The following is a 23,396-nucleotide window of genomic DNA, read 5'->3' as shown; positions in this document are numbered from 1 at the left end:
TCTGACCAGTTACCAAAGCTGCGAATTAGAAACAGTGTATGTTTGACACAGAGTGACAGAAATCAATGAAAAGACCCTCCCGAAAACAGAGAGCAGGATAGAGCCATGAAACCTGCCATCCCCTCACAGGTTCCTGCACAAGTTATGCAGCATTATTTGAAATAATTATTTTGTCCTGCTGTGTTCATCAGCTATGCAATAGCAAAACTTCAAGGCACCTTTTTCTTGGGAGCTGCACACATCTCAACAAGCCAGAGTTTGATCAGTGGTTTAATACCATTATCAAGTTTGCATTTTAACATCTCACAGAATTGAAATTCTGCATCATATAAAAAATTATGAACAGTTTACCCATCTCGGTGAGGTCTCAGATACAAAAAACTTTTACTCTCTGCATTCTGAACTCATTTACATACAACAATAAACTAAAGAATCTCCTGAAAAGCTGTGGAAAAATATGCTCACATTGTTCTGATGCAAGACTTGCAGTACTCGGTTGACGTTATTCAAAGCATGTACTCGTGTGGAACCTCGTTCTTTAGGCTGAAAATAAAAAGTTCCAATCTGTTCAACATCAGAATTAATGGACATACCAAACAAAATTAGAGAAGAAATCTCCAGATTTTAACTTTTCTTTCAGTAGTAGTAAGAAAAACCAAACAAGATCATCCACAACAATTTCAAAATAAAAACTGGTCAGAATAATATTCCCCAATTTGAGGCACAGGACAGGCCTTGGACTCAAAATGTGTTTCAGCTCATCTTCAGTTAAGGCCAAAATTTTTATTCCCAGCATCTACAGAATTATAAACCACCAATGCAAAAGCAAAGGAAGAGTTCCTGGGGAAAATCTGAGGCTTTTGAACATTTGCCAGAGTACTTGAAATTTTCTGGCTCCCAAGAGAGAACAAGCAGCAATTTGTTTTTCTGGCACCAAAAGCCTGCTAAATCTTTGCATACTGGGAAGAAGTTATTCTTCCTGACTTTCCCTTCCTTTTGATGTCAGGGGAATAAAAAAAAAAAAAACCAAAAAAACGTCCGCAACCAGAAAAAAAAACCCACCAAAAAAAAAAAAAACAAACCTTCAATTCTTGACAATACCTGCCACTCCATTTGCTTTTAATCACCATAATTTAATTCCTGTGGCAGAAAGTGATCATACTGCAAAAGCATGGAGCTGAATTTGGAGCACAGCAGTCAACTTAGATACAAAAAAATTCATGTTGTTTTCATCATACTTCAAATCACACCACAAATTATTAAAAGTAGTAGTAAAACACATCTGCTTAAAAAAAAAGTAAACTTGCACCGTGAAATTTTGTATGACTGAAGGTTCCCAATAAGGTCCATAAACAAATTTGAGACTTAGTATAAATAGTGAAATCAAGATTTTAATCTCAAGTAATGGCACAGGTTTCACCATATTTCATGCACCTTTCTGAAGAGCCATTAATGGTAGCAGGGGAAGAATTTTCAGCCACATGCACTTTTCCATATACATTTTGAGCAGTTTTCATCCTTTTCCTGTCTGTAGATTATGAAATTTTTCAATGGAGATGCAGATTTTTACCTACTAACTGTTGTCTTTTACTTTCTTTTTGTTCTTTAAGGGATCTTTCATGAGCTTACTAGAAGCCCACGGGGATCCAGCTGAACACAGGTCAACCTGGGCATCCAGAAACAGACCTTTAAAAGATCTCTAATAAAAACATAGACTATGTGAACAACACCACTGATTACATGCTTTGCTAGACCCTCAAGTAAACTCTCAAGAGAGGGTTACACAGTTAAGCTTCAGCCTGACCCTGTATCTCATGAGTGAAGTTCATGGGAATTTCACTGGAACTGTAAAGAACAAGTACACATTACAAGCAAATTAAGGTTTTAAATAAATAATTTTTTTTTTTAAATCTCATGCATCAGTTTGTGGGTTTTTTTATTCATTGGTTTGAGGTTTTTCAATAAATGGAAATATGACTCAGATGTTTCTCTTACTAGAGGTTTCCCCGTCAGACCCTCCAAAAGGTCCAAAAGCTTCCTTCCATCTTTGAGATCTGTGAACATGTCTTTCACTGGGGCCTTCCCACTCTGCAGAAAAAAAAAAAAAAAAAAAGGATTAATAAAAACAGTGTTTAAGCAGAACTTCCCTGAAAGATACTTTTTCCTTTGTATCTTTTAATTTATTCTTATTCGGCACTAAAAGTAGCAAACGAAAGCTAGGGGACTGCTACAGTGATCAAGTAGGAAACCTTCCCTTTTTAAGAGTATTCTTCTTTCTTCCCTGTCAGTGTGGTCCTGTGCACCAGCAGCCTTGTACTAAGGAATCAAATAAGTGCATCCTGGCTCAGATTAGGGTGGATGCACGAACACGCAAGGATGGCAAAGAAACAAAATTTTGTCACGTTTGAGAACTCATTTGAGAAAGAATGCTTTGGTTTGGCTGCATCTAAAGGAAGAACTGAGGCTTTTCAGAAAGAAGCTACCAGGACAAGTTCTCTCAGATTTAAAAAAAAGGACAAAAAATTACTTGGAATTGAGCCCTGTGTAAGATACCACTGTTCTACAAAGACCAGTAGATCAAAAGGTATAATATTTATTGAAACAAATTAATCACTTTCTCTACCATGGAAAAGAAGCATAATGTGAAACCCAGAGGTACTCTAAATCATAAATTTCTAATTTTTGCTTTCTTTGGGAGTGAAGGGACTCTGTACAAAAATTGTGGCAGATGAGAGTGGAGTCATGTTAACCTTTTCCATTCTTCCTTTTTATATTATCTCTTTTTGGACCATAAGAAAGGTACTGTGGGACAGTTCTACAGGATAGGGGGAAAAGACACAGCCAGCCAGCAACCAAGTGGATTTGCTTTGTAATATTCACCTGCTGGCTGCCTAAAAATCAATTAAACTACTGATTTCACTGTCCCTTTCAAATCACAATTTGAGGAGAGGAAAAATATTTTGAGAATCTCACAAAAACCTCCAATATTTCCTTTTTCTATCACCTTCCCTTTTTAACATTGCTTTTCAGAAAGAAGGCTGTCAAAGCCCTGCCCTACATGACATAAATTAGCTGGCATAGATCTCTCCTGTCTTCACTTATCTCCTTCTGCCCTATAACTGCTCGTAATTGACAAATACTGAATAATCAGAAAAGGAGATCTGAATAGCTCAAGGAACCCTGTTTTTTGGCAAATGTCTGGTTTTCTCCAAAACTCATATGGGTTTTTCTTAGGTGCCCCATTTAGTTAGATTTGATACTATGAAAACTACCAACACACAAAAAAAAAAAAAAAAAACAGCCAGAGTTGAACAGCCGCAAAGGAATATTTTAGTTTCCTGTACAAAAACACACCTAAATGTAACAAATTTCAACCAGCTAAACAGTGGTAAGGATGATCTTCCTCTCAGAGCATATGTTTTTCACAGATTATTCAGGTGCTTCAAAGCTGCATAGAAACTTAGCCAAACTTTTAAAACATGCTGGAGCCTACAATGGGACAACTGGCTGGAGAGACGAGGATGGCTGCTGTCTAGCTGGACTTCAGCAAATCTTTTGAACTGTCTCCCATCATAGCCACATAGGCAAACTCAGGTGTGTGAACAGGACAAGTGAAAGGTGAGGTGGATTGAGAACTGGCTGAATGGCAAATCCCAGAAGGTCACTATAATTGGCACAGGGTGTAGTTGGAAGCCTATCACTTGTGGTGTCCCCTAAGGTTCAATAGTGGGTCCAGTATTGTTTAACTTCTTCATCAATGACTTCGATGGAGGGACAGATGCCTCCTTACCAAGTTCATAGATGTCACAAAGTTGGGAGGAGTGGCCAATACCCGAGGGCCATGCAGCCCCTCAGAGGGACCTCAACAGGTTGAAGAGATGGGCAGAGGGGAACAGTGTGAAATTCAACAAAGGCAAATGCAGGGTCCTGAACCTAGGGAGGAATAATCTCATGTATGTACAGGCTTGGGCTGATCTGCTGGGATGCAGTTCTGTGGAGAAGGACCTGGGAGTTCTGGTGGACAACAACCTGTCCATGAGCCAGCAGGGTGCCCATGTGGCTAAGGAGGCCAATGGTATCCTGGGAACATTGGGAAGAACACTCCCAGGAGATCAAAGGACATGATCCTGTCTCTCTACTTGTCCCTAGTGAGACCACATCTCACTAGGTGTGTGTGTGTGAGACTCATGAGTGCTGTGTCCAGTTCTGGGCTCCTCAGTACCAGAGAGATGTGGAGCTCCTGGAGTAGCTCCAGCAAAGTCTGACAAAGTTGATCAAGAGACTGGAGCACCTCTTACATGGAACATCTCAGGAAGCTGGGCCTGTTCAGCCTCAAGAAGAGACAACTGAGATATGATCAGTGTCTGCAGGTACCTGAAGGGAATGTCTCAAGAGGATGGAGCCAAGCTCTTCTCAGTGGAGCAACAGGACAAAAGGCAACAGGCAGAAATTGACAGAAGTTTCACTTGAACATAAGGAATACCTTCCTTGTGCAGGTGATCACACAACAGAATGGATTACCCAGAGAAACTGTAGAACTTCCCTCACTGGAGATGTTCAAAAAACATCTGGATGCAATCCTGAGTAACACACTCTAGGGCTCCTTGCTTGAGCAGGGAGGGAGACCAGATGATCTCTAGTGGTCTCTTCCAACCTTAACCATTCAGTGATTTTACAAGCCAGAGAACAGGATAACAGAAATGGAGATGCAGATTAGCCACTTCTACAGTTTATGTCATAATACAGGAGGAGATCAGCCACAGAGAAATCAACCCAGATGCCAGTAAAATGTAGTTTACATTTGATTTGCATCACCACACTGAAGACAGTAAAAACAGGTTGCTAAAGGCACAAGGAAATTGTTCATGTGACCAGAAAAGCAAGCAGTAGGAGCTAACAGAGGTCTCTGTATGCAGAAATAATCAAACACTCGTTGTGACAGCAAAAAACTAAAAAAAACCCCAACCAACCAAACTTCTTAGTCATTGAAGTGTGGGTCTCTTCAGAGTAGAGTAATGGGGGAAAATCACTTCCACTGACCCGCTAGCCACACTTTTCATGAAGCCAAGAGTATGGTTGGCTTTCTGAGCTGAAGCACACATTGCTGTCTCATGTGCAGTTTGTCATCCACCAGTACCCCCAAGTCCTTCTCCACAGGGCTGCTCCTAATCCATTTATCTCCCAGTCTGTACAGATACTGGGGAAGGCCATGGTGCAGGTGCAGGCCAGGACCACATCCCTGGCGTCGCCAAACTTCACAAAATTTATATAGGCCCACTTCTCTAGGCTGAAGTCTTTCTGGGTGATTTCCACTCCCACTTGCAAATCAACTGGACTTGCTCAGTGTGGTGTCATCTGCAAACTTGCTGAAGGCATACTCAAACCCACTGCACATCATTGTTGATACTGAACTCTTCAGATCACATGATGGACCCCGAGGGACAGCACTTATTTCTGATCTCTGCTTGGACATTGAGCAGTTGACTGCAAATCTTTGGATGCAGCTGCCTTGGCAATTCCTCATTTATTTAACAGTCTGTTCATCAAACCCCTATCTCTCCAATTTAATGACAAATGGTGTTGTGGGAGACACCATCAAAGGTCCTACAGAAGGAAAGCCTTTATAATTATACAGTTAATTATAATTACATATCATTAGAACAGCACACACATATACAACACCAAAACTGAGAATGTTATAACCATATAGCCTCAATTAATATGTTGCCTTAGGTCCAGAAGTTAAAAAGGATTTGGAACTACTGAAAAAGCAGAAAGATACTTCATTTAATACAGTGCAACAAGAGTATTGAGAGGATACAGTCTTCTTTCTTTGATTCCATCCCCTCACTTCAGATGCATGAAAATAAGCTGAATGACTTCCTGCTTTCAGTCATTCATTTCATCAGGTCATGGTATGTTCCATCCCTACGGAATGTACCCTGCTGTGATGGTGGAAATAATTTAGCTCTGCTTTCTCAGGAGAATGACTTTTCCATTATGATGGCCATCAGAGCACCATATCTTGCTGTCAGTTCAAAGAGTCAACAGAAGTGTATTAAATTATTTCTGCACACTAAACTACTCATTCCTGGTTTGTTCAAGTATCCACTATCCTCAAAACAGACAACACCATATACAAAGCTCTGTATTTAGTGAAGCCTAGCAAATGCTCTTTGAGGGAAAGAAGACGGCTCACAGGATATATTTTCCCACATGCAAGGTGACTCAAGTTTGGTAAGAAAAGGTTGCAACACCCACCCCACCAAGCCCATCACCACCTCTACACAAGCACACCCACCAGGAAAGCTGGAAACCTTCAGCTTCCCACGCCCACCTGAATCCCATGTACACACCTGGTGGCAGCTGCCACCCAGGCAGCCTCAGCTGTCCCATCAGGGCACAAAGCCAGCCCTGACAGGCAGCTGATGTCCCAGTGGAGCAGAGACTGCACAGGCACTGCATCCTGCTCTGCTCACACTGCTTCCTCCCACTCACCCATTTTACTCGTACCTGAGTGCACATTTCCATGCAAGGATCTGCTTTGTGAACGATATAGTCTGCAGTCAGAAATATCACTGCTCTGTCTGCCTGTGCAGCTGGATACTGTGCTTTCTTGGGATGCAGTTCGATAGCAGCCCACTGAGCTCCAGGAAGTCTTCTACTTTCTTTATGCAAACAGACCAGCTACAGATCCCAGCTTCTGACAGCCACATGACTCATGAAGTTTATTAAGGATAGAAGGGTGCAGGAAATGGCAGCCCCAAGTGATAGTCCCATACCTTTATTTCCCAAAAAATGACAAGGGAAAGCTCTGGAGCAATGCTGACAAAGCAGCTATGCATGTCCTCTTGTGCCAGGTATGAGCCAGCCCTGAGCCAAGCCAGGCTGCTGCCATCACCCTCTCTTTGTGATAAAACCAATGCAGAGCCCAACCACCTCACAAGTAGTGCCCACCACCGAGCCCACTGGGGCAGGCTGCTGAGGCAGGGCAAGGGCAATCTGGGAGCTGCACTGCAGCTCCAAGGCTGGACCTGTACTTCTAGGCCAGGGGCCACGAACCCTGGCTCTGACCCAGCAGTCTGACTACCATCAGGGCACCTGTTCCATGCAGACTGCACTGGGGTGAAGCAGACAGCCCCGAGACCAGCTGGGGCAGGCTGGTGTGCTGCTGTAAGAGCCTGGGCTCTAGGGGAAGACAGAAGGTAAAGCATGGGGCTCCTGCAGCTTGCTTCCTTCACCATATCTACCCACATCCATACTGCTCACTCCTAACACCCAGAAAATAATCTGGCCTTCTGAAAAATGAAGTCTGTAGCCACAGATACACACACAAATAAATACACAATCTGCAGTATGCAAAAAGCACATGCGTTTCTCTCTCTGTAGAGTCTTGTCTGGCATACAGTATGCTAAGGCAAACTAAATTCTCTTTTTCAGAACTAACATTTTACTCACTTTCAAAATACTTAAAGACTACACAAGTACAAAGTAGTTCAGCCCCTCCCAGCATCCTGTAAGGAGAAGTAGTCCATCACTGAGCATAATGGATGGAGAAATTTAAGTATTTGTCTTGTAAGAAAGAGTGACAGTGACAAACCATAGCTAGCCCTTCACAAGGACAAATGGCTAGTCACTGTTGTGTTGGTAAGTACTTAAAGAGCAGCTTACATTGTGCTAAGCGCTGTACAAATACGAGGCAACTAATAGGTCCTTTCTCAAAGACAAAATAGAGTCCAGTTTACACTACAAAGACAGCATAAAGGACCGGCAGGGACACAGTACCAGAAGATCTGTGCCGGTTCAGGGTGTAAAGCATTCACATCCCACTCACTGAACACTTTTATCAGTTAACAGAAGGTAGTTTTTCTCAGCTTTGCTTATGTTTGCCGCAAGAGCAGGAGAAAAAAAACCCAAAAAATCCTGGCAGAAATCTCTTTCCCTCAGCCTGTTCAAGAAGGCTTTGCCAGCAAAGCTGTACACAGTTACTGTAACAGACACAAAGGCTTGATAAAACAAACAAAAGAACATAATTAACAGATTTAGAAAGAGGCAGTGTTCGTTCCTCAGGGCTTTAAATTAGCACTAATAGCAGAAAAGGAGTTGATTCACTTAACATGGCTGGTGTAAGGGAAAGAGGAAGAGGAAAAAGGAAAGGGAAAGGGAGGCAGAGCAAGAGAAAGGAAAGTAAAAAAAATAAAACCTAGAGACTGTACATAAGCTAAGGGCTAGGCTTGCTTGTATTCTCATGAACTTTGCGTGGTGACAACATTCGTTATGCACCACTAGGCTCATACACAAGGATGAGAACCAGATCCAGTGCACCACGTTACATTTACTCCAACAAACATTTTGGTGGCAGCCTTTGTGTGAACGCAAGTAAGCGAGGGAAGAGACAAAGAACTAGTTATCCACAGCAGAAACTACTTTTTCTGTTGATTTATCTCATGAGGAAGCAGCAGTTTATTAATGATCTCTGAGGTAGAGACCAGATGCTACCATACATACACAAGGCCAGGCACCTCAGGCATCAGTTTTACTCTTTCCAGCAAGATACCGGAACTATTTGGGAAGGAGATACCACATGCAGTGTTCTCCTCACACCAGCTGCCCTCATATGCCCCTTTGGCTGTCTTTCAAGTCCCTCTACCTGGATCAGGTTTAAGAGAGTGACTCACACTTCCTTGTGTGCATCTAGAATTACTCACAAGGAAAGGCCATCCAGGCTAGCCAACATGACTGGGCAGAATTCATTCCTTCTCTTTGCCAGAAAGCATTTCCAGGAAATGAAGGAAGATATAAACAAAATCCACATCAGATTTTTTTAAGTCATCCAATGCTGCTGACAAGTCAAAAGCCCAGCCGTCTACACTTAGAGTTTGTGCTACTAAAGCCACCACAGCTACAAGGCAGTGATCATTCTTGAGTATGTTCTACAGCAGAACATTCTTAATTGTCCCTTTATTACCAATGGGGAACTGTATCAAATTGAGCCAAGTCAGAGGAGAAAAAGGGAGTCACAAATTCTCAGGAGGACAAAACCACCATTTTTTTCAAACACCATCTATTATTTATCATTTTATCATGACTACTGAAGTTCTTTATTCTTGAACATGAAATTATATGCAAAGGCAATCATTAAAGAAGTTTAAATGTTTACCTAGTTGTTTAATTAGAAATACAAAATTTTCTCATATCAATTATTTGTAGCAATTTACCTGTGCTTTAAATCAATAATTATTGAAGCTACATTATTAAACCTAACTTTTTCAATTAAAGAATGCCAAAGAGATTGGAGAATAAGAGATAAGCCACCTCTGTTTCACATCCTCCTTGGTATACTGATTCAGACCTTGTAGTCACAACATTAAAACCAGGATGAAAGGTCCTCTCAGTTTCACAGTTAATGCACACTGGCTGTCACCAGGAAAGTAACACATTTCATAAAACCATACAAATGACCTTCACCACTAAGGGAATGTAGCAGACAAGTTCCAGCTGCTCAGAGCAGTGCTGGGAAAAGCCCTGGTTGCCATTTACACTATCTGCTACCTCAGGAACATCAAAACAACCTGAAAAGACATAGAAAGCAGTACATACTGATTTTCCATCATATTTCTTCTATCTTCAAATGTCACTTTTATGAAGTCAAGAGTTGTTTTAATTAATTCTTTTTAACCAATATATGACAATTCTTAACATATAATAAGATGCTCAATACATAGGTCAAAGTAGTAGTAGAACTGTGAAGACCCCTTTTCTCTGAGAATGGGCAAGTATTGGAGAGGTTGGGCTCTTAAATGACAGCAGAACTATCCATAATGTTCAAGTACATTCCCAGGGAACTCATGGTAACCAGTTTAAACTCAAACAACAAAAGAGCAAGAACTACACTTTATCATGACCAAGACCAAGTAGAAAACATGTCAAGTGCTGCTACATCATAAGGCCAGCACATGGGAACTAAATGTGGGAAACTAATCAGAAAGCAAAAAGGTCATTGAATAAAGTAAACAACCATGTCAACAAATAATCTTGCCAGTTTCTAATTTAAAACTATAGACAATATTTACAGAAGTATTTTTATTAAAATGTGGTACTTTTTTCCATTCTCCTTCCACTAATATGCAGGAGTTACAGGACATCATACACAAATACCAGCTCAACTGTGACAGATATATTTCACTGAGTATATTCTGCTCCACGCTGAATAGTTCCAAGGAGTTGTGGCATCTCAACACAACACTAGTACCAAAACTATGATTTCAAATACCAAGTAAAGCAAATAAATAAAAAGTTATAAGAGGAAGACACCTTATAGACCAAATTATTTTTAACTACTGGTGCTCAAAAATAGTAATTACAAGCAACTAAATAGCTATTTAAAACCCCAGACTAACAGGGGGTGGCAGGGGGAAGTAATACTCATCACTGAGATATGCTGGAAATTTTGATTCTACTAGATGACAGACATGAGTTTAAGAAGCAGCAAAGCTGGAAAGCTAAAGATAGTTCAATTCACAGAGCACCTAAAATACTCAACTGACAACATGACCAAAGGAGGGAAGATCTATCAGTGCAAATTGCACTGCAAGGCATCAGTAACTTTGTAGGTCTTTCTCTCTCCACTGTATTTATTAATGCATTTACAGAAGCCTATGTTACAATAACATGTTTAATGTAACAGTACTAACCTCAGCTTGCAATTAAGCCTCATTACATAACAGTACCAGCAGGGGCAGTTGGGACCCTGCTTACCACTGTCAGTTGTCTTGTAAGACTGAAAGGTTATCCTTTTATTTATAGTTTTTCAAGCCAGATAACTTCAACTGGACCCTTAAAAAAATTCCTGCTAACCAGGTTGACTATTCTCATTAGCAGCTAACAGGTAACGGAACATATTTGCTTTGGTGCTTCTACCAGGTTCAGCTCTAGTGCTTGAGAAGGTCCTACAAACCCTCCAACAACCGGGATGATAACCAAGCTCAAGAATCACACCCAAACCCAGAGCATTAACCAAGTCAGCAATACTTACAGCCCATATTACTACACCAAGCTTTCAGGACCAGCAAGGCAGATGCTGCCCACACCTTGTCCTTAGAGCAGAAAGCAGCAGAAATTGAAAGGAAGGCAGAAAACCAACAATTTTTTGCTGCGGCTATATCTGGGAGAGATCACAAAATGCTACATATTATTGCTTTTATGCTAGAAAGTAGTCATCCTTACCATAACTCACAACCTATTAGAGAAGAAAAATTTACTTTCATGCTTCTTGGCTAATACATATGCTAGGCCTAGAAAGGCTTATTTGGTCTTCTCATAAAAAGATACAATGAAAAAAGCACACTAAAAATTTACTTTTTCAAGGCCAGCTCATGCAAACTTTAATTCTTTTCCACCCAGATTATTCCTCTTTTCTACCAAGGCTGTTGCTTTTTAAGCTTTGCTGTCTTTGAGTGAAGTTACATTTTACAGTTTAATCCAGCATTGAAAAATATCAGAAGCAATTAGACTGTAGAATATTTTACCAGCCATTAAGTATTTCTTTGTTTGCACCACAAAAACTGCACTGCAAAAAGGATTAGACACCATTTTAGATGATGTCACCTTGGACAGACAAAATTGCCTAATCAATCTTTTTGATCTTTTTTTCTTGCATGACTAATACACTGAACTCTGTAATTCTCCTTCCCCCCAAAAAAACCCACTTCTGAAATGTCTTCGACCTCAGGCATCTCAGGTCATGTGAAATTAGTTATCATGGATAGGTATAATTTTGTCTTTAAAAAGATTTATCACAGTTGCTAAGGGTCAGCAATGGAGCTGCAAACTGTCTTCAGAAGTACGGGACCTGACGTTTACCACTATGACAAAACAATCCTTAGAAGACAGAAAATTAAGGAGCAGAAATAGAGGAAAACATCTATTCAGCACACCACACAAAAAACTAACAGATGAATTTGCAGTTACCAAATGCATTAATGCCTGGTATAACAAGGAATTAACTGTTTCAATTTTAAGACGCATATAAAGCCACAACACCCCAAAGCACCCCAAGTACAACTCATCAGTTCTCCTACTGGCCTGTCTACTCTCCTCTTCCTTTGGTGTCCTTCCAGGGGAGGGGACATATCACAGCCCAGGAGAGGAAATGTGCAGTAGCCCCCACACTGAGCACTTGCCTTCTCAAAGGCCAACTTGGAGCTCAGCCCTGAAGGATGCATTCTGCTCTCAAGCTGCACCTCCTCCTCTTCTTTACTCTAACCCTAAAGTCAAATATATTTTTGGAAGACCAAAGAGTAGGAAAAAGAGTTTAAGATGCTGTAAAAGTGTGGGATGTCTGGCTTTATTCACACTGGCAGATCCTGGACTGGACCAAGCCCTGTCAATGCTGGCCAATGCAGATGTCAGGGCACTAGCACAGGACCTGGAGGAGCAGAATCACAAATACATGCAGCAAGAACACTGCAAATGCACAAGTAAAACTGTACAAGGCTTCTATAGATTAAAAAAAAAAAAAAAAAAAAATTGAGCTTGTATTGGAAAGCAAGGGGAACACATGATGGAAAGGAAAGGGAGGCCCAGTGCCCAGGCATGCAAGGGCTTTGAATGCAGTTCCTGACACCTTGGAACAATGCCCTAGCTGACTCCATTCAACAGCCTACCATATCTAAGACTTATAACTGAGGGGCAGGGAAATCTAGTGTCATTTTCACTGAATACCATAAATCTCTGGGCTTTTATGCTCTTTTTGCACAGCAAAACCTTCCCAGCAATAAAACATTATTTGCCATCCCTGTGGGAAAATTTCCCAAATGTGAAGAAACAAGTTTTTGGTAAAAAGACACTGCTTCATTTTGCCAATGCTGGATCTGTAAACTTCCTCTAGTGAGTGACAGCACTAAGTTCCAGCATGCTGTGACAGACCTGACTCCATGGGTCTAAATTAAGTTAGGGAATCATGTTTCTTGTGCTGACTTTGTGCTCCACCTGCCAAGCTCAGGAAGAGCAGAGGAGGAGAGGAACCAATCTGAAAGCAAACTTGGAAAAGTACCACCTTGGAAAATGAGAAAAACAAAAACCAGCAAAGACTGATTCCTGCAAGAAGGTGAAGGGAGGGCAAGTTTAGTACTGCTGAGACAAAGGGAGATGCAAAAATAGGACTGACCACACAAGCATCAAATCCTGTAAAGGCAGGAGAGGAGAAATGAAGGGCAGATGGAGCAGATCTGTAGTTTTAAAAAGAAAAACTGGGTCTTGATGGCGAAAAAAATATAGTGACAAAGGCAAAAGTGGGTATGAAATAGGCAGGGCAGCCAAACTCCAGATTTGCAAAGATTTGCCAGGCAGACAAGGCTTCTGACATGAGAGGGTGTAATAGTAAGTGAGGGGGGAAAAAAACAAACAAACATACCAACCAAAGACAGGGTCAGAGAGTAGGAGTAAAGAAAGAAAAATGGGGCAGAAATGATTGTACTTGCAGGATCCTGAAGTGGGACACAAGACTCCTGAACTCTTTAACATACCTATCAAGTTTCTAGAAACCTTCTGTAGTTGCAAGTGTGAGTATCCAACTACTTTGCTCTGTAATTATAAGCTGAAGCATCAGAGATCTGCAAGATGCAGTTAAAAAATCAAGGCCTGCTGATAAAGCATCTAAGTAGACAAAGATTGAAGCTATTCAGATATTTGGACAAACTAGCATTTATTACAAAATCTTTGTTCATTTTCTCTTTACCCGTGTGAAACAAATAACATAGGGGTACTGGGGCACTACATTACCCTCCAGACTTTAATTGAAATTCCACTGTTAGCCAGAAGTTCCCCTGTAACTCATCAGAATCATTCAAGACATAATTTTACATGCAATTACTAACTGTGTGCTGGATTAAGAGACTTCCTCAGATCACTAACACCAGTCCTTGCTAACACAGGCATAATCATCTTCAAGCCCCTTTTCTATGCTGATCAAGCTCCATCTGAAAACCAGCTAGATATTTTGGATGGTTTGATTGAGTTTGCAGAAGAGATCAACCCTCTGAATTCTGTCATCAGGATCAGGAACTCTGTTTTATACCAAGAGACATCAGAGAAATGTTAAATCCTCTGGGACAACTAAAATCTCAGATTGGTCACTAAAAATTAGTAGCCAGTTCTGATGTTTACCTTTATTTGCAGTGGCTAAAAACCATTGTGACAAGATAGCACTTCTGCATTGCAGAAAGGTGTTCTGAATCTAAAAAAGGATAAAAGGATAGAAAACAATCCTACATTGTGTGAAGAACATATATCAGCTATCCATACAACTAGATGCTTTAATTGGTAAGGCTATACCACAGGAAAACAGCTAAATCCAACTCTTGAAATTAGACTGGACAGAGTAATGGAAAAAATACACTAAGTAAAAACATCACATGACTTTATAAACACATGCTGAAATGTTCTGCTTCAAAACCTTCCCTATTGGTTAAAGCTTGGTAACAGACTATTTCTCCAACAATTTTTATTCCCTTTAATTTTAACAAAATATCCTTACTACACAGCCATCATAGGCTTGTGAGTTGTAGTGCGTACGGCTCTCCTAATGTACGTCTAAGAGAGCACTAACTCTTGGCTGAGTATATTTATTGACCTTAAAATGATGCACTTTAAATGTTTGTGCCTTGATTTCAAACAACACACACAAATAAATGGCATTGTTCTAGCAGAGTTTAAACCAAGAGCACAAAACCAAGTTATTGTACTGAGATCTACACCAAGAACTCTTATCTCACCCATCAGGGTACCAAAGCAGGCACCTTACAGCACACTTGAGATACTTCAAGTGTTTTACTCACCTACCTATTCTCTGATGAAAGAAGGGGAAGACAATGCTCTCTTTTTAGATTCTTTGTAAAACCTTATTGAATTGACTTAAATCAAACTCAGCATTATGCAATTTTACAATTTTTGTATGCTAAGCTAGTTTATAAAGGCTCAACAGATTACTTTCTATTTGTTTAAATGAAGGGCAAGTACATAATAATTAACATGGAAGGACAAGTAAAATTCTTGAAATGAAATTTGCAATTCCACACAAAATACCTAAGCTACCATTTTGCTTTCTGCAATGTAATCTGATTACATTTAACTAACCTCTACAATCTCTCTACCCTACTAAGCAGCTAAATCAATCTAGTTGACAGAAAAGGAATTTTAAACAATCCAAATGACTTGGTACATAAAAAAACTTTGACACAACAGGACTGAAATCAGTCCCTTTCTATTTTTAAGGTACAGTTGAAACTAGATTTTCTTACATGAGGTGATTTCTACTTAACACCACCATTTTCCTTGCAATTTGAACATGCCAGTCTTAATAAATCTGTGTCTTGTCATGCCAAAATAGCCATGCTCAAGTTTGAATTGGACATGCAGCAGTTGGGAGTATGTCCTTTTATAGGTGTCTCTTTAATCATTAGCAAGGCTTTCATAGCTTCAAGTGTTTAATGGGCCATGAAGTTACAGAGTTACAAAGCTGCAGTAACTTCAAATCCTGTGAGTATCTGACCATGTCCTGTCCTAGGGAAATCCAGGAGCTTAGCAGGATCTGTCTGATTACGGAGTATAGAAGGAAAGACGCTGTATAAGTTACATCCCTGTGACTACAAGCAGAATGACTGAAAACAATTTTACCATATTCAATACAATGCCTACAGCAGTCACAGATGAGTCACCTGGCACATTCTCAGTATGATTGCCATTCATTCTCAGTATCACTGTCATTTCCATGTTCATGCCATCTCTAGGCCAGCTACATGACTACAGTCAGTCCTTTCTTTCTCACCACATTTTCTTTCCTTACATGATCCTGCCCTGCCTAATGATCCTCCTGCAGAACCACCACTCCTCTGAGCAGCAGTCGAAAGCTGAGCACAGAGCAACTCGTTACCCACACACATTCTTCCTCCAAAAAGCAAACTAGCCAAGAATGCATTGGATGATGAGTGCAGGATATCAGCTTTCAAACAAAACAAACCCAAGCCAAAATTATTTAATCAAGGCCACAAGCCTTGCATTGCCCAGTGTCCTGTTGCACAGGAAGGAAAGGAAGGTAAAAATTCCTTACATTAGGATCAAGAACTTCAGAAGGGCAGCAGTCCAGAAGCAGCCACTCATTGCTAAAGAGCTGCCACAGCTTTATTAAAAAAAAAACCCAGAAAACAACCAACCAAACAAAACAACAACACCAAACCACACACACCCCCCTTCCTTTATATTTATATCTGCTTTCAAGATTTCACATGCATGCCACTTTTCAATGAGTTAAATAGCAGTTATCCCATTTGCAGCACCACACTAGGTAGAAAAAACCATGAGTTCTCCCTGATAATATTCCAGGTTCTTTCACACATTCAAACTATGAAATAGTAAAACTTTCCACAGACGCTTATGTTCTTGGGCAAAATATCATTTTTCCCTATCAGCAGAACAGTGTAAAAAAACAGGCTTTAAATAGCATTCCAAAGCAAATGTCACTTCCTTTATCATCCCAAACCATGAAAGATCCTCGGTAAGTTTTAAGCCAGTAAAGAGAATTAAAATGAGAACCGTACAGCATGAGAGCTGAGGAAAATTCAAAATGAGCAAGTAATTATATAAAATTTCAGTCAAGGCTTGAGTATCAACACCAGGTGGCTTCAGCTAGAGGTTTGCAGAGTGAGTAAAGCTGACTCAGCAACGGAGTAAACACAGTGATGAAGGTTCAAAATCTGCTGCAATGCACTCTGAAAATTGCACATAGAAATAAACTAAACCAAAACTAAACAAAACCAAGTAGGCATGCTCATGCAAATAGCTATTCTGATATATTAACAAACAGAATTTTTCATTTTTTCTTAAAATATAGTATGAAATGTTTATGTGCATGAGGAAACTGAGGGAACAAACACTACACTATTTTATCTGTGTTCACTACACACTGAGATTTCACTAGAAATATTCCACAAGAGTAAGAGCAAAGTCTATTTAACCAAAATTATAAACAGTGAACCAAACAAAATAAAGTAGTACATCCAAACCAACATTACCTTGGAAAACCGAGCATTTATCCATTTCGTAAAGGTTTTTTTCTGTACATCGTTGTGCTCATCTGGAGAGAAAGAATAAGAAAACAATGAGTGAAAATGCATTCTTCTTAATCCTAGATTGTTGAATACAGGTAACATTAAACACTGTCCTGAGAAGTGGGAGAATTCTTTGTCTTATCTGTCAATAAAGCTGTACAACCATGTACAACACTTTGGTACTTGCAGAGTCACACAAATGTTTTGCCTTTGCTAGTAATCACAGCAGCTCCTTTGCATTAGAATCAGCCTCACTGCACCTCCCAAGCGGGTTTCTGATGCATAAAATTCACAAGCTTCCCATCTGGTGAAAAACAATCTATGGAACCATGGGCTTTTAATTAACACACTTCGTCAACACCTTTTTGCCTGAATGCATTACTCCAAAAGGTGCTGAGGCCCTTACTCAAGCTTCTGATGGAGATAATAGCCTCTGTGGTAGCCAAGTTGCTGGGACAACCCTTGAAGCACTGGCAGCCTCACCCACCCTCAGCCTGCTTTTGTATCTGGGTTCAGAAGCATGTTAGTGATCAGTCACAGACAAGTTCAGCTAAGGTGTGGGAAGGGCTCAGCAGCCCTTCCCTTCGGACGCCCTGCTGGTGTGACACCAAAGTACCACCACCTAGGGTCTGGGAGACAGCCAGAAGGACCCAGCAGGACAAGGAAGAAGGGCAGGCAAGCGCCCCTAGGTCAGAGTAGAGGGAGGAGCAGTGGCCTGCAGCTGGGCAGAGAGAAGGCAGCTTCCCAGGATGCCTAAGGAAGACATTTAGGAGTCACCTGCAATTTTACAGAGCCTGTCCCACTAAACCAGGGTGAGTCACCTTCAGCACAGGACAGACGCTCCTGCCTGTATCACAGGACACATCTTGGGTAAATTGCACTGAGCACTGCTAAAGGCAAGCCTGTGCTTCATCACTTGTACTTAAATGACAGTGAAATAACTGCTGACAGCCAGACTAGGCAAGGGAGGTTCACCCAGTATGGATTTCCAGGTCTGCTTGCTGCAGACAAGAAAATACATACATGCAGCCTGTCAAAGGCTTTAACTTCCAAATCCCTGCACAAACCACAGCCAGGCAGTCAGTGCCTTACACCAGGCAAACTGTTGGACAGCTGCAGCCCAAATGAGGAGTCTCCAAGAGCTCTTCAAGACACCACCAGCTTCTTGGCAGACCAGTCTTGAGATACCCTTCAGGCGACCACAATGCTGCTGTCTGGAACACTCTCTTGCAGAACCTCTTGGTGGCAGCTGGCATCAATTTTTCCAGAATCCATTCCACAAAGTAGCAAACCACGATGGTTTTCAGACTTACTGTCCCTGCACTTGGAATGAAGCCATAGAAAAAACCTGCTTGCACCTCAAACTTTCTACTTCACTTTTTCATGCAATCATGAAAATTTATGCATTCTGAAGCAATATGAGATTATGATTAAAAAGCACCACTTACAAGATCACATACGTGAGCAGCAATTGAGACTGTTGTACAATAAAGTTTAATTAAAATCCAAATACCAAAAAAAATTCTTAAAGCACAGAATACAACCAGAACATTTCTTACCATTTCTTACATTTCTCATTTCTGGCCCAACTCGTATCTGAAGCTCACACTATCCATGTATTCACATCTAATATATCTAGCCAAAAAGCTGTTACACACAGAAACCAACAACCAGGTATGTTTTATGTAACGGCAAGGAAGAGTGGCTACAGCTCAGTCCAGATACAAGAAGTCACATTAGTAAGAAATGAAATGTCATGACAGTTGAAAAACTTAAACTGTATAAAATTGTTCATATCAATCTAAATTAAAAACTTCGTTCTGGACTTCAAAGTAATTTAGGCTACAGCTGAAAAACCTGCTTAGGACACAAAGGTACACATCAGCCAGGAGCCATTCTTTCACCCTTCCATTCCTCTTCTCTTTGGCAGCTAAAGCTGATCCAACAGACCCTATTCTTGAGTCACACCTCAAGCTCAACCAGACATCAAAGACAGTCCAATGTGAAAAGATTTTTCTAAGCAAGCTTCAAGATAGCTATAGCATGCCATGCTCAGAATGTTGAAACTCAAGGTGTTGTTTCAGGGAAGCATAATTACCTAAGATAGTTTGTTAACCCTGTCTTTTCCTCTCAGTGGCATACAGCTCCTTGCCATCAAAGACAGATGGAACCAAGTAACTTCCTGCTAAATCCTAAGTATCTGTCTCACAGAAGCCTGGCAGACAAGATAAAACTCAAAAAAGTTTTAAAATATATTTAATCCATTTTCCCCCTACAAATCTGTTTTCTTTTTTTCTTTTTAAGACAGGAATGAACTAGATTGGTCCAACTGCCACTGTTGGAGCAATGTTTTCCATTAGCTTTAACTGCAAACATTATTTGTATTGAACATAGTGAGATTTAAACACATTTCTCTTTTTAAATATCATTCATTAACCAGACTGCCCCTTTTGTGCCAACAATCTCAACTACACCCTTATGTACCATGATGCTTTCCTAAGGCTCCATCTGCCTTTTTCCTTCCTTAAGCATCTGTGAGACTGAGGAGTAACACCACAGTTCGAGGTATCACATCCTTTTAACATTATTACTCCTTTAGCATGATAAAGGCAAAGAACAGAGAGGCCAAAACCAGTTGTATGACTGTGTAAAAGGAGAGCAACAGTTATGAAAAGGGTCCTGCATTTATAAATCCTGTGCAGTAGGAGCTCTACACACCCCACCTCTCGGAGGGTTCAGGCCCTTCCCGAGCACACGCATGGCAGGAGGTGACAGCTTCAGCCTGCCAAGCCTCCCTCAGCATGCCTTGCTCCCCCAACACCGCAGTCCAGCCTGTGGCGGTACTCCTGCTAGGTGTGCTGCAGTACCACACACAGCACTTACTAAAAACCCAGTCCCTTTTCTGTCTTTTCAAAAAGATGGTTTTCTAGGAAGGGGAAGGAAAAACACCCACCAAACCCCACATCTCTGATAATCATGAACTACTTAGTCTTGATGAAAGATTTGGTGAACAAAAGAGTATGAATGTATGTACCCCGACTATCCCCTAAGGAGCAGTGCATCTATTTCTTAAGCAAGGAATAAGAACCCCCATAAGTCCCATCTTCCTAAAACATCCTGGTCTGTTATAAAATCCATAGACAACCATTGCCAGTCAGACTTTAATGTTTGCTTTATAAAAGCCTCTGAAACTAGGATTTTTGTAACAGGCTATTACAGCTACAGTTTTGTCAAACTTTCTCCTATAAACCCCTGAAAGAAAAAAAAAAAAAAAGCAAACTGAAATGCTGGTGCTTGGATAGCAACATTGACAAGTTATTTTATCCCTCAAAGTAATTTTCTATAGATTCCCACAAATTTGTAAGGCTAACCCCTGGAGGCTGACATTATGATTCAGATAACAAATTAGCCACATTCAGTAAAAAAACAATATCACCATTCAGCAAAGCACACAGTAATCCAGCCAGTCAACTTCTCACACAAGACATTAAAAATGTCAGCAGGTTACAGCCCAGTGAGAAACAAATTCACCAAGTTGCTAAAACATTTGTTTCCTTTCACACTGCTGCAGCCTGACAATAAAAGCCAAGGACTGACTCAGGGCCAAATTCTGCTTCATTACCTACTGACTGTTTCCTCTCCCTGCCTTGCCCTCCAGTCACTTAATGGACTAGTAATGGACAATGTGAGAACAGTTTGTTCCTTTAAGAGGAAATAAAAACAAACCTCAACACACACACACACAAAATTAAACTCTTATGATGACAAAAGAGAGAAGAAAAGCTTCCTATCCCGGATGCCTCTTTCTGTTACACAAGATGATGTATGTGCCCCAACTGCAGCACTCTCAGAACAACCGGCTCCAGTGATCAGATGCCCAGGCTGTGCCCTGGCACCCGGTCACCCCCAGCAGCCGCTTCTGCAGCCTTACATACCTCCTCCACCCACAACACTGTCCTTTAATTTCATTTGGGGCACTTCGAAAACACAGTTCAAGTCCAATCCATTACCTTGTGAATATCATGTTGGAGAGCAAAAAGGAATCTAAATTATCTAAAAATAGAGGTAAAAACAAAAGCCTCACTGGATTGCAGTTTGTCCTCTATTCAACCTCTGTTTCATGCTGAAAGAGGGCTTTCTTATTTCCCCAAAACACATTACATGCTTGCATTATTTATTATTTATGCAGACATAACTGCATTATTTAGCTTTTCAAAGACAGAAGTTATCACATCCAAAACAGCTGGCAGAACAGCACTAAAATGAAAATGCCCTGGAGAAGCATAGACTTGATTGGCAAATAAAGTACAGAAATTGCCCAACCACTCCAGCACACATTACCAGGGGTCATCTCACATTTGAAGACTTAAATTTGCCTTCACCACCTCGTTATTTAGGTTCTCAGCAAAGGAATTTAGAACTAAAAGAAGGAATTAGCCCGTGGGTTTCAATTAAGACACTTGGAATGTAACGAAGTTAGAAACATCCCTTTGCCTAAGCCTTTAGGCAATTGGGAGTATCTATCGTAGATATCACCCCTCCCAAGACTTGCACACCTATGAAACCCCGACAACAGTAACAAAAAGGGATAAGGTTTGTATTCCTGGACAGAAAAAGCCTTTTGAAAGCAACTATATTTTTGTGAAACTCAGACTAATTCATATAGCAAAAGACATAAGATAAGCACCTAAAATTTGAGCATGGAAACCAGCATAGTTTTTACCCCTGTTACCAAGAAGCAAAAAACCAAGCAAGCCATGAAGCACCAGTATGTAACCACCAAGCTCACAGAAGCACCCCTGAGCTCATTGGGAGTACTGGCCACTGACTTTATCAACACAGAATAATCTTTATCAGAAGGTTCTGGGTAGAGCCTTTTTTAAGGATTGGGGGGAAAGAGGGAAGGTAAGATATTTTGGTTTATTAAAGGAACAAAAAGCAAAAGTTGAGATTGTTCTGCATATTCTCTCTTCTCTTGCAACACCAGGGTAGAAAAAATAGCTCCAGCAACACATAATTTGCTTGTAAACTTTCACCTTTTTGCTGCAATTTAAATTTCTGCAATCAGTGGTATGCAGAAAGCTTTCCATCATTGCTTTCACTTCTCTCCAAACTTCAGCAGTTAGGCAAAATCAGAGTAATATTAATAGTGTATCTAACAGAAAAAAAAACAAAAAACAACAACATCTGCCTACAGCAACTGGCCCACAAAACACAGTTACCCAATTTATAACTTTTCTGTACAGACCAAACTACATAGAGTATAAGCATTAGCAAAAAAAAAAAAAAGGCAATAAGTAAAAAGAAAAGTCATGCACCTCACTAACTGCTGTTTCCCAACAGCAGACACCACCAAGAACAAGACAGCATATACAAGTAATGAGGACCACCCTCTGGTTCTCAAAGTGTACTGTAAGTTTAAGCTAAATTGTGTTTACTTCACAACAAAAAATCCCCCAGCAACTGATAACCTAGAGGAAGGCATCCTCACAGCTGAAGGAACATTAAAATAGCTGTTTCCATACCTCCCAACAAAAGCAACCTAACATGCCATGCTGTGGTCTCAGCACATTGGAATGATGATTAAAAGGGAGGTATAGATAACCAAGCTCTCAGGAGACAGAAATAATGCTCAACACAGAGCCTGACAGCCCACATGGTCAGTCAGTGACCCTGCTGTTTTTATGGGATGACAGTGCAAACCCAAGAGCTGTAAGCAGAGTCCCCAGGCTGCTCCAGAACTGCAGGCAGTACACAAGGCTGCTGCAGATGGTCACCAGAGCCAGAACCCCACATGTCACTCCAACAGCTTGCAAAGGGTCCCTAACACCAAGTCAAACCAAACAGCTCCCACTGCAAGGCAGTGCTGTGAAGCTTTCACTTAAAATACAAATACATTTAAGAACATATTTCACAAACTGCCCAGCACATGGAAAGAGAAGAGAAAGGCAGATAACTCCTGCCCAAAATCTACCAAAGAATATGTTTGTAAGTGACCAACAGGAAGGCATTTCAAAGAAAAAAAGACAAAGTAAACTTATGAACACAAAATCACAAACTAGATTTACTACAGCTGGTTTTGTTATGAGCACAGATTAGGTCTTTGAATTTTTAAATGGTTATAAAGAAAATGGAATCCATAAGTTGGTGTTAGCCATCTGATCCTTTTTCTCTGCCCAAATTAGAACTGTTATTAGGTTCACTTGCACTTGTGGAGGTGATTCACAGGATACAAAGTCAGAGGGATCACTGTGCTCAACTAGCTTAATCTTCTGCATAACAGAAGAGCCA

The 23,396-nt window shown here is 40.6% G+C and overlaps 1 protein-coding gene across 9 annotated transcripts in view; it reads right to left on the bottom strand.

The window, feature by feature from the left end:
- UTRN (utrophin) overlaps nt 1-23,396 on the bottom strand; it is a 523,567-nt gene that overhangs the window by 446,980 nt on the left and 53,191 nt on the right. For 8 of the 9 annotated variants that reach the window (XM_030268143.4, XM_072927046.1, XM_072927038.1 and 5 more), the window contains exons 2-4: nt 17,070-17,131; nt 1,996-2,088; nt 466-543 (exon numbers count right to left, since the gene is read on the bottom strand). In XM_030268143.4, coding sequence (XP_030124003.4) covers nt 466-543; nt 1,996-2,088; nt 17,070-17,131 — 233 coding nt within the window. Of the gene's footprint in view, nt 1-465; nt 544-1,995; nt 2,089-6,513; nt 6,547-17,069; nt 17,132-23,396 lie in introns of those variants that run through there. The other variant, XM_072927041.1, reaches the window with a different exon arrangement.

Source organism: Taeniopygia guttata, chromosome 3, assembly GCF_048771995.1.
Source record: "Taeniopygia guttata chromosome 3, bTaeGut7.mat, whole genome shotgun sequence".
Classification (NCBI taxonomy): Eukaryota; Metazoa; Chordata; class Aves; order Passeriformes; family Estrildidae; genus Taeniopygia; species Taeniopygia guttata.
Note: the sequence above shows the minus strand (reverse complement) of the source record. Positions and strands in the feature narration are given on the sequence as shown.